The sequence below is a fragment of the Poecilia mexicana genome, unplaced genomic scaffold (assembly GCF_051168715.1).
Source record: "Poecilia mexicana isolate PSO_F unplaced genomic scaffold, ASM5116871v1 scaffold_23, whole genome shotgun sequence".
NCBI lineage: Eukaryota > Metazoa > Chordata > Actinopteri > Cyprinodontiformes > Poeciliidae > Poecilia > Poecilia mexicana.
In genome coordinates, this window is record NW_028263392.1 from 4,638,101 (window position 1) to 4,650,981 (window position 12,881).

The window sequence follows — 12,881 nt, forward strand, 5'->3', positions numbered from 1 at the left end:
TTTTCAGCTCATCTGTCGCTTTCTCTCCATTTTTTTTCCTTCCGAGGTTGTCCAGAACTATTTACTCCGCTTGAACAGATCGATGAGACATCCGTTTGTTTACCTAATCTTTTCGAGGCTTTGCTTTGACTAAGCCCTTTGAGCACATTGGGAGTCTTTGCTCTGCGAAAAACAATTACTTGATACAATCGTTGCATAAAAGCCTCTCAGCCGGTCTCGGGGCCCCTCAGACGGGAGGTGAGAGTGACGTACGCAGGAAAGGAAGGCGATGCTTTAAAACATTGACGAGATCGAGAGTGAGAACTCAGCACAAAGATCCAGTTGCCTCAGAGTTTGAATACATGGGCTGTTATGTTTATGATTTATCACATTTGATGATTTGATTTTAAGTTATCTGTGGATTCCCTGAAAATCAGAATTTAAAAAGATTCACAGGCAACTCACAGGCAGCTCTTTTTTTAAGGATTTCCTTTCCTTGTATTTACTTTTGTTCTTTCATTTCCTTTTCTTTTTGCCATGTCGATTTGTTTCCCTTTCACCCTCCCAAACTTGGTACCACAACCCGTCTTCCTGTTCCAAGACCTGTTTTTTCTTTTTTTTCTTAATCCAATCTTTATACTACTCCATTTTTGCATCAAGTTTTTTCCATTTCTAAGCCCCATTCACTTTATTACAGACATAGGGGTCACTTCTGGCTTCACACATCTTTTCGTCTTTTGAAACGTAGGTCGCAGCTTGCATTCATGCAACAGACGGATTTAGCAAACGTCACCGGTGACGACGTCAGCTATCACTCTGCTTTAGTGACTCATGTTTGCCATTGCTGGTCGCCTGTTTTATTGACTGCTAAAGTAATGACAACCATTCTGCGTGTAGAAGTAGGTCGCAAGAACTTCAAACACTGTAGCTGGATTTTTTTAAAAATCCGTTTTAAGTTGATCAACTTAATGAGAATAAATTTTTTTTTTTTTTCCCCCATTACAGTCAAATTTGTAAGACATTGAAATAATAGAAAAGCTGCAGAAAGCAATTTGTGTCAGAAAGACAGAAAGATGATTGGTTGTGTCTCCTGGATCACATCTTCCTGGTAAAACTGTCTATGTGCAACGAGAGCTCATGGTTACCATCCACTGGCAGGCCTTAGGACATCTGTTAGTCATATGCTATTTATAAGACCCAAGCTCTATGTGCAGTTCTCTGATATTTCAAGGATTACAATAGGCATAAACAAATCTTTACTTTTTTATCCCAAGAGCATTTTAGCTGCACTGCAGCTAATGATGTTTTTTTTAAATTAGCATTTCAGTTTAAGACAAAAAAAAGGCTTTAGCTGGACCTTATGTGGAGTTTATTTGAGGCTGTGTATTTGTAAGCAGAATTAATAAGAAAAATATTCACTAGATGTATGCAAATGTTCTATCCTTGGTAAATGTATCAAATGCTCCATTTTGGGAGATAATATATTACTTAGCACATATGCTAAGTACTTAGCATATTTACTAAGTAGTATATTACTGCTAAGTAGCAGCTAATATACCATTCATTGCTAGCTAACTCTGTACATAGTTAGCTAGCACATAGTAAACAAAACTAGCTCGCAAGATTTTTTTTTGCATCTATCATTAGTAAGTGCAAATTTATTGCCAGTTGCCCGGCTTTGATGACATTTGTCTTTACCATGGGCTCACTTGTGACGCTAACCCTCATGAGGTAAGGTGCATTCTGTTCAAAAAGATTGGCCCTGGGGGGTTAAGGCTGTAGAGAGCATTGCAAAATGTGTAATTTTCTGTTGTGATACAGATCTTAAATGTAATTAATAATAGTCTTAAAAAAGACTTAAATTTGAGTTGGTGAAACCTACAGAAACCCGGTAAAGACCAGTTATGGTCCGTAATGTTAACTGTATATTCTATGATAAGATTTACTTAAATAAGCTACACTAATCATCTTATTCTTGCCCATAACGACATGAGATAAAGACAGTTTCTAAGACTCTAATCCCAAATCTCAAGTCTAAGTAGAGTCACAAGTGTAGATCACATCTGAAATGTTTGTTTTTGTGGCGTATGTTCAAACTCCAAGCTGTTTTCGTGCTGGAGCACTTCGGCTTACTTTTGGGTTTTTCATATCCCTTATCTTTCAAGGTCCACATTTGTTGGTACTCTGTGCCTAAGCAGCCCAGAAATAACGACTGTTTTCTGCCCGTAGCTCTGTGCTTCCGACAGCCAACAGTGAGAATAATTCCCCACACACAAACAGCGAACAAAGAGAGCTTCTTCGTCCAAGCTTTCCACTCTTGCCTGTTTCCCAGTAGGCTTTAAGCAGCTCATTAATAATTGAGCGAGGAGAGTTGTGCGATGGTGGAGCTGTCATGATCCCCTCCTTGCTCCCGTCACCAGCTCTGCATCCAGGGAGGGAAATTAAAGCAAACTTTTACTCCATGAGAGAACATTTTATGCTGCTCCATTATCTCTCCTGTTTTTACACAGCCATAAATTTCAGCATGATAAAAAAAAAAAATGTTGGGTTGACACAAACTCCCCTACAAGATGAGACAAACTAAATCCTTATTTTTGCAGTTTGTGGAAAATTGACTCTGGGAATGATGTAATAGTTCTTACAGTATGTGTTCAAACTGAAAAACTAACACAACTGCAGAAGGGGCAGATATGAAATAGAAAGTGTGAGTTCAAAGTAGCAGCAGCTTGTTTCTGGCTGTTAGCTCATGAAGACACCTCAGCGACCGCTACAGACTGTAGTGTCCACCGCCAGCAACACCTGCTAGACGGATATGATTTTATCGAAGCAAAACAAATTGCTTCTTTTTGCATCACACTGAGCTCCAGTGACGATGCTTCTCATGAGCCGCCACCGGCTTGCGTCCAGAGCTGGTGGCGCGGACAAATCTCGGGTGACAGCTCTTCTCGTGACCTTCTCTGATCTTGACATATCGCCGCGCTCCTGCTGGTACGAGCCGATCCTCACCTGCATGAGCAGATGCTGACTTTTTTCAAGCTGAAAACCGAAAGATCACGCTGTCAAGTCATGCTTGGTGTTTTCCTTTCTTCTTTTTTATTTTATTTCAGTTTTTATCCTACCTTTGGTAAAGCACCGGTGGCAACACAGACGGAAATAAACAAGAAGACAGAATGACACGAGGACCTAACATCCGTGTCTTTGGCTCTGTGGATTGATGTAATCAGTGTCACACCAAAAAGAAAGTCGCTTTCCTGGCTGTTGAAGTGAGATTTAAGTTTTTAGAAAATGTATTGTACTCCCTGGATTGGAGGGGAGTGTGCTCGAACTGTCGGAAGAATCTCACTTCTCATCCTTCTTCTAAAATCATACGCTACATTGTTAGAAAGGAGAATCCAATTGATTCCCAAAAGTTGGAGTTGATTGCTCTATAGTCCGGTAGACTCGATAGGTTCGATTGATGCACAAAGTTGCAACATTTGTTCCATTTTTCAGTTGGTGCAGTTAGCTTTTTCATTGCACTGTCAAACGATCTTAACTCTTTGAGAAACCTCACAACACCCTTGCCTGCAGTGGTGCTGCACCAAGAACCACTGAAGGAAATGACACAAAAATGTCTGAACAAGTCGTGAGCTCAACTTCCTTCCTCACGAAAAAGAAGCAAAAGTGGTGTGGCGTTGTAATCTCTGTAACACAAGCCATTTCTCACTAGTTTTAGACTTGTGCGTTTGGTTTGGCTATATTCTCCCACAATGCCCTGCGCTACAGTCTAGTTTCTGCTTTTGAAGTGGTCTCCGGTCCGCTTGGCATTCATTTGAACCACACCAGACTTCACTTCAACAGAACCGAGACCAGAGTCTCTTTTTTTGGTCCACATCAGAGTTTGTTCATGCCGTCACACATCCCCAAACACATCACACATTTTAGGAAAATGAAGTAGAGTTTGATAAAAGTGAACTATAATGTGAATTCACCCAGAAAAGTAACAATGTGGACTAGAATTTTTATGTTGCTGATCTGCTGAAGGACCCATGGAGATTTGATTGCCCAGTCCACCAGCAATTTGTGGATCTGGAGAGGAACAACTCTGTCCCTGGAGGAATTTTGCCGATGTTGGATAGGTGTCTGTCACGCTGAAGGAAAAGCTGAACCAATTCATCAATGTTCCTACCGTCACTTATGGTTATGAGATGTAGATCGTGATCGAAAGAGCAACGTCCAGATACAAGGACTGAAACGAGCTTCCTTCATAACACATGGAACCACCTCCATTAACGAGGCTTGTGTGAATTTCAGTTGTCTTGTAGGTAAAAACTCAAAACTCTCTAAAGTTTGGATAAAGGTCTGGATAAGTGAAGAAAAAAGCTTAAAATACATTATTTTGGTCTTCACACACATTTTTCTCTGCATGTGTATGATATAAAGCTTTGCAAACACAATTTGTCGCCACTTAATGTGCTATCATGATACTACCTTGAGGTTGAATTAGTCATAAATTTTATCTCCACCCACATCTTCACATTCACCAAACACACTCTGCGTGAACTCTTTAGCTTTGCTTTTAGCAGCAAACACTCCACTTAAGAGCAATATGAGCTTATGGTCTTCCACTGGTACTAGAGAAGTGAATTACCGTGTTTATTTAAACAATACATGCTACCTATCGGGGGAATAAAACCATAATGCATAACTGAAATGCATATAATCTCTTCCCAAACTCCTAAATGACTAACATAATTTCTTGCTTCCACCATTATAAATCTGGGAAAATCGAGTCCAAACACAGCACCCTGCACAGAGAGTTGGATCCATTACCTACAAAGACATTTTTTGGTTTTGTGCCGGAGTGACGCCATGTTTTTCCGCTGTGTTGGTGCAGGCTCCGAGACCACACCTGCATATATTTTCTGCATGTGCGATGCCAATTGCTCCATCCATCTGTCTCGCTGGTGTTGGGCTCCTGGCAACCACTGGCCCCTCCATGCCCTCAGACAAACACAGCTGCTACCCAGCATCTGCAGACGGGAGTCTTGGATAGTTAGCGGGTTTGATTATCCGCCTTCCAGACAATGTTTTAGATGTTGGAAGCTCCATTAGCACAGGCTAGATTGCCACTCTCATTTATGTGGAGCGAATTTGGAAACCCTACAGCAGTCTGTTTTTCTTACATATTTGAACAGCTGGAAAAGTAATACGAATTTGAAGACATAATTTCAGCTGAAACTAGTGTGAGTCTTGGTAAGTCTGAAAGGTGTGTGTACAGATGTGTGGAACTGATTTCTGAGCTTCTACAACGCTAACCCTGCAGCAGACTTCTTCCTAACATTTTTTCCTTGACTTTAATTATGCTGAACAATACATTTTGGGATCTTTATTTAATATTTATTTAAATTACACCAGCTGTGTTTCCATTACGAATGTGCACAGAAATCTGTAAATTTTCTGCTAATGTTGAAAAAATAAGATTTTGCAACTGCACTGTTTCCATTAAATAAAAAGCACATTTGAAACCACATGAATAAATTTGTTTATGCGATAGATAAATAAAAAAATATGCCGCGTCATCATCCTCCAAACACTTCCTGACGTCTTCTTCGTCGTTTCTGCCAGTAGTAACATCCAGTTGTTGGTCAATGTGACCCATGTGATGCAAAAAAAGTTTCCGTTGCAGTTTTGTGAAATACTCTAATTTCAATCCGGCCAAAAAACTACCTCATCCCATCGCAATTTTCACAATTGAAACTAATGCACAAAAGACGTTAGCTTAACCCAGTGCTGATTCCTGGTTAAAACAACCAAATCTCTGCATTATTTAGCTTCTTCAGCAGCTCCACAGACAACAGTTGTGGATCTAATTTCTATTCCCCATCAGTCCTAACCTTGTGTTCTGATCTCGACGGCATGGAGTGCAGGATGTCGTGATCTTACTCTGATGAGGGAGCGCAGAAGAAGAGCAGCAGCGCTGGAGACACGGAGTATGTGGACAGAATAATTATTGTAGATTCGATGGGCCGAGGTGGAAGATTGCAGGGACTCGGCTCCTGATTGCAGCCCGTTCTGTTACATAAGTGGAGTCGCTTTCCGAGCCCTCGCTTCCCCAGGACGTTGTGATTGGGTCGGATGGGAGAAGCCTGTTTCTGGGCCTCTTGATTGGACATTGTTCAATTTCTGCTGATACTTTGGACCACGCGTTGATCCGTAGATTGACCCAAATTTTGCCTGATTTACCCAGGATTTACAAATCGCCGTTGGATTCTGTGTTTGTGAATATCGCCAGTGTTCTTCCTGCTTTGCATTCTGCCTCTATTCCATCCTGCAGTTTGCAACATTTGTCCTCTGTACCTTCTAAACATTCTCTAAATCCACCAGATTATGAGTACGTATTTTAGAAACATCCATTTTAACTCAAGTAAGTAATTTCAGAACTCTAATACTCCTCTCATTAAGTCATTCTTTTGTTTGTATAGATGTATAGATGGATTCAGAGAGATGCCCACAGTTGAAATTCTTTAATTTCTTTCTTCTAGCTAGACTCCTGTAGGTCAAAATTTTGAAACTATTCACAATTTCACCCACTTCATCAAAAAAAACCCCGTTATCCACTCCAGAGCATGATGCCATCTCTGCCATATTTTACAGTGTTTTCAGTTGTTTGAATTTAAATTAAGTCTAAAAGGTCAACTGTTAATCTAAACACCTAATCTGATTTTTTCCCCCCATCAATTTTGAAAAAAAAAAAAAAAAAAAAAAAGACAGGAGGATAACACATGTATACAATGTAATGGGAGGTTTTTATTTCAGTACCCTTCCCCTGACTGATACCTTTGAACAATGATCAGTGACCCTTTGTAACTTGTTTGCTAACTGTAGCCTTAGCGTCAGGATGCAATTTTCAAGAAACTCCTCCAAGAAAAGTTTTATTTTATTTCTGGTAAATATAATTTCCTATTTGTTATTATAATATATTAAATTAATAGTTCACGCATATGCAACTGGGTTATTATTTATTTTTTTGTTGCCAGTTTCCATAATAAACAGATTAGTTTTTCATTTAGACTATACTGGATTAAGCCTGTCACAAGAACAAATATTGCTGGATGATAAATTGTCCCAGACGTTATCGCGATAACTGATAATATTGTTGTTTTGAGACCATGTTCAAGTCATATAATCAGTAAACATTAATTTCTTACAAACATTTAACACAGAAAATGTAAAACATATTAAACGTCCAAAAGAAATCAACAAAACAAGCTAAACAACAAATGAAATGGACATTAAAGCCTCTGTAAAGAAAATTGTCCTTCAAAAAAGGGATTTTTTTTCATCCAGTTTTTGATAGAAAGAGACGTACAAGAAAAATTATTGAGCTCGTTTTAATTTATCGTGCAATTAACTGGTTTATTGTGACATTATCTTGTCAAATAAAGCTGGTTTCAGGCTTTCTACATCACAACAGCCTTGCATTTGAGCATGGCTCTGCGTATGTTTTAGCTTTCCTGTAAGTATGACTTACACTACGTTAAAGAAGGGCGCTTTTATTGTTGTGCCGATCGAAAAACAGCACCGAGCTCAGGTTCTGCTCGCCTTAACGACGAGCACATTCGACGGAGGAGGGAGGGGGGATAAAATAGTTGATAATTGCTGCATTGATCGGCCACAAATGACACAGATGGTGCTGGAAGGTTTCAATGTGGAAGACGTACATGCAATTACTGCAGTACTGTGGGACCCAATCACTGCGCTTGTGCCTGACTGGTTGCCTGCTGGTTTGTTTTTCATGGTATTTTTTATTTTATTTTTTTCATGTTTTGTTGTTTTTTTCCTTTCCAGTATGTCATCTGATTAAATTAGTGCTGGGTGGCGCTCATCTGAGGAAATGGAGCTGTGATTGTTTCAGCATGCGGGTTTGGGATGCCGCTTTAACCCTCGTGCCGCTTCGTAGATCTCATTAGGGGGGAAAGACGGGAAAAGAGAACTGACACCCAATATTCTATGATTGCTTGGTGAATGTTCGGCTGGTGGGGTTGTTTCTCCTCGTGTGGGTTTTAAGCTGTCCTGATAGTTCACTCCGGTCCATAAATCTGATTCCCCGCCAGGTAATCGGATAACGGCCCTCCGCTCCGGTCCTTCGGGATCGACCGATCAAACTCTACCGGGTTAATGGCGTGGAAATCGCCGGGCTTTTAAAAACACTTCCTTTTCATTGTTAGAGGAGAGTTTCGTTATTGAAGAAACATCTGGAGATCGTCATCATTATCACCGCAGACGTCGTTGTCTCTTTCGGGCTTTTAGTGAGCCGGTCTGTCTTTGGTTGATTTTAAAGCCAATGATTATTCTATCCATTATGCTGAAGATTAGTCTGATTTTTTTCAGCTAACCACTTAAACCTTTTTTTTTTTTTTTTAGAAATGCATTAAAAGATGCAAATAAACAAATAAATTATTTCTTAAAAATACGATAATAAACATTGTATTGCCTAAAATGCAATAATGATATTCCTTTATTGTAGTTTTCATCCTTGGTCGTAAAGAATGAATATGCAGCTAAAACAATGTTTCTAACATTTCTAACAAAATTGCAAGAATAATATGATGTTATTTTCATAATACTATAATTTTATACTCAAAGTATGGCTTTATTCTGATAATGTTAGGAATTTTTTTGTGTAATTTTATTAATTTCTTATAATCTTATGACTTTATTTTCGTAATATTGATTTTATTAAAATTAATTAAATTTTATTTTTACCTTTTTTATTGTTTCTTAGTCTGATTCTAACATTCAGTCATTCTCTAACAAGCAGCCAAAATCAATTAAAAAAAAAAAACCCGGGGTATGCAAACATATGAGCACAACTATAAACAGGTTGGCATATTAAAGCCGATCGGCTAAACAGTTGGGAAAATATAAAAACTGGACATTTACACATCATTCATTACTGCACATTTCCATGTATGTGTTTACTTATTTTTCAACTCGGTTACACATGATAAATTTTGCATTGTGTGATCAACCTCCTCAATTGCTGTCTTTTTTTTTTAAACAGGAGCATCAAGCACACTGTCCAGAAAGTGACATAAACGAGCTTCTGGACATGGAGTCACTCTGGGACTTTAAAATGAGCTAAAGTGTGAAAGAACCAGGCAGACTGAAAACAAAACACTCTTTATGGCTCAAAATGAGATGTTTTATAATCTCTACTAATTTCTTTTGCCGTTATAAAAGTGTTGCCTTGCGACATGAAATGAAAACTAATGTCCTGACAGAAATGTGACAGGCGGCCAAGAAAAGGAGGACCGTGGTGTGTGTCAGCAGGGGCGTCCTTTACACAGCCTGATCCGCTTGTCAAACAGTTAAAGGACACGTTTTCCTGTCCAGAGTCCTCCCACTCGCAGCTGCTCCCAAATAATCAGCATGTGTCTCATGTCCTGTGTGCGTATTTAAGCTTCGATGTGAGAGTTTTTACTCTTTAGCTCTACCTGGGTATTTCCTCCTGTAAGCAGTTTCAGTGTCTGTCCAGTCGCTCCCTCTTCTTATTGAGACGTTTCCTCCTGGAGGCAGCAGTTGTCTGCTTGTGCTGGGGATCACAGTGTGGCTCCGCCGTCGTGCCAATTTGAGACTCCTTTCGGCCAAAGAAAATTCAAATATTTCTTTTCTTCCCACACTGAGATAGTCCAGTGTCTAAAATGGAAAGATGGAAGCTGATTCCCCAGAGATAAACGTTCCCACGTTTCAGAAAGGCTGAAAAAGCCTCAGCAGATTTCATGTGGAAGGTTCAGTGACCTCTGTGATTGACGGCGGCGTGTGAGGGCCCTTATAGATAGAAGAAAAAAAAAGGAGGAGTACATTTCTGCCAAAAATCTCAGAAATTGTTTTCGAGAATTTTTCAGAAAAATGTGGACGTCTGTGTTTGTAAAGTTGAAACTTTGCAAGAAAATCTCAGGATTTCAAGATTAGTCTGAGAAATTTTCTAGAAAAAAACATGGAGGTTTCTGAGTTTGAAAATGTGAGAGGAAACACTTAATCTCAGACATTTTCAATACAAAACTTGGGAATTTTTAAGTTTGAATAGTTGAAAGATTTTGAGGAAAAAACTCAAATTTTGAGATTGATGGAAATGTTCAAGAAAGAAAAATCAGAAATGAGAGTTAGAAAAGTCAAAACTTTACTAGAAACCACTGCAAAACTTTGAGATTAAATTTATTGACATTTCCATGTCTTTTGGAAAATTTCTAAGCTTAATCTCAAAATTTCTCAGTTTTCTTTCTTTTTTGTGTGTGCAAATTTTAGACTTTTCAAACTTGGAAAATTCCAGTTTTCTTGATTAACCTCAAAATTTCTGACATTTTTGGCATTCTATGTGAAGTAAATTGTAAACACCCACAAAATATTAACGTACACAATGTGTACAGTTAAGTTGTAAGTAAACAAGTAGATTCAATAAATCGTACTTCTTGGTGAATTACAACTTCATAAAAAGCCCAAAAGTTTGACTCTTTGTTTCAGTTCTTGTGCTTCTGTCAACTTCAGTTATGCAGCAGCAGCAGGCGTCTTGCTGCTTTCTCCTCGTCTGAGGGAAGTTTGTTTTGAATGTTTATTAGATTTTCGCATTTCTTTTGTTGGGGGGGGGGGTGGAAGGTCGTGCTGAGACATTAATTAATTTCTGCTGTGCTTTGGCTCGTGTCTCCAGATGGCCCTGTGATCTGGCGGATGCTGACCTACCCCCCGACTCGCCGAGCTCTGGTGGTGGGATGCGGCCTTCAGATGTTCCAGCAGCTTTCGGGAATCAACACGGTCATGTGAGTGTGAATGCGAGGCGTGGGAAACAGTTTGCATCGACAAACATGCTTTATAGTTGCAGTAAACGCACAGCAGGGGCAGTTGCAGTCACTTTAGGCTTTTTATCATTTATTTGCACAATTGGTTTTTTTGTTGTTGGTTTTTACTTCAAGGTGGGCTGATGACATAAACTTTTCTGCCATCTTTATGGCATTTTTTAAATAGCAGTGGAGTACTTTGATGCAGAAAAAAAAAATATATATATATATATATATATATATATATATATATATATATATATATATATATATATATATATATATATATATAAATATATAAAATATAATATAGCTGGCTGTATAGCACAGTGGGTAAGACACCAGTCTACCACCCGGGAGACCAGGGTTCAAATCCAGGCTGGGGCAAGTTACAACAGTGCAATTGAGCTATGCAGTGTGGGTCCCTAGGCAAGACCCTTGGAGCTATATAGCCTACCTCATACCATGAGAGACATTGATATGCATAACATGCCAGCTCAGACGTCACCCGGCCAAACAAGGTCTGCGTCAGATTCTTGACAGATGCAGACTGCTTACTATAACTTGGCAGGCAGTTTTATTAATATACGTGTTTGTTTATGGTTATTTGGCATACAAATGAGTGATACTCTTTTGTTTGAAAAAACCTAACTAATTATTTACTTAGAAAAAATACACTATTTTCTTTATATTTTGTAAAGGTATAAGAGCCTCTGGAACTGTGCTTAGAGTGAGTTAGCAGAATTTAGCTGTATTTGGAACACAGTGAATTGCTTCCATGACAAATTCCCAGAATTTAAATTCAAACTTGAGGCTGCCAAACCTGTTTTATTCACATTGTGCTCGATGTCGCTAATTTGCATCATACCTACATTTACACTTATTGTGTATGCAGTTCATTAGAGACTGTTATTCTGATAACAGTCTCTAATGAACTTAGCATCAGATTGACAGAAACAAAACACTTTTTTTCTTTACATAACTTGATTTAAATTCAGGCAGTAAGGGGTTAATCCACGTAAATGTGGAACTTGCTTCACTGTGGACATTCGTACTGGAGTTTGAGTTAGCAGTAGGATTCTTCCCGATCATTATTACTATTATTTTATTTATTTGAGTGGCCGGTCTGGGTCATATGGTTGAAACTTTGACACAACTAGTGTTCCAGTGTGACAGCCATGACTTCTGGTGAACTGAAAATGCCATTTCCAATAAGGTTGATTGCATGTTAACTTCTACATGCTGGAGCATTAGACATCCCACTCAAACAAAACCCTCATATTCAGTCTATTATGAAAGTCATACACCGATATGACTTTGCCACTCCAAACAGAAAAAGAGAAATTCTTGTCTTTTCACCCCTGGGATTAATCAAAACACTACAAAAAAGCTGTCAGGCATTCCCATTCAACACACAAGATCAAGAAGAATGTGTTTGCCACGGCATCCCTCGATCAAATCACAAAACATTTCTTTCATCCCTCAAAGCCCATCCTTCACATGGGAGCAATAGCCTCGGCGCATTAACATCGGCGAGCGGACGGAACCCTCCGCCCCCCACATGCCTCCTTTCTTCTTCTTTATCGCTCCGTCTGAGCAGATTGTATCATCCGTCTGTGTCCCGCCCTCCCCTCTGAGACGAACTATATTACAAGGCTTTGTAAACAATCGGTGGATGTGCGCTGTTGCCTGGCAACCGGTGGACCGGTGCGCTCGAGCGGGGTGTGTCTGCGCGCGTGTGCTGGAAATGTGACACCGTGCGTTATGACGTGCGGATGTGTAGATTCCAGACCTGAGGCGGGTTTGCTCGACGGCTGAACGGATAGGAAGGTATTCAGAGGATAATAGCATGCAGAAGTTGAGCTTTTATTACCCGAGGTGAAGCTCGGGATCTGTCACTCCTCCACGTCTCTCGGAGAATGTCTGTCTATTGATCGTCCATCTCTCTGGGCGTGTATTTATCTTCATCTCCTGCTGTCAACTCACTGAACAGCGGGCAGGACAAACTAAATCTGACACTGGCCCCATCCGCCTACCTGTCTCTCTCACTTCCGCATCTGCCAATCTCCTAGTCAGCCTGAAAAG

General features: G+C 39.6%; 1 protein-coding gene across 1 annotated transcript in view; it reads left to right on the plus strand.

Annotated features, from left to right (window-relative positions):
• The window catches only part of LOC106931397 (proton myo-inositol cotransporter), a 63,423-nt gene that overhangs the window by 27,453 nt on the left and 23,089 nt on the right, over positions 1-12,881 (plus strand). The window contains exon 4 of the mRNA XM_015009498.2: positions 10,670-10,778. Within this exon, the coding sequence (XP_014864984.2) occupies positions 10,670-10,778 (109 nt within the window). The remainder of the gene's footprint in view (positions 1-10,669; positions 10,779-12,881) is intronic.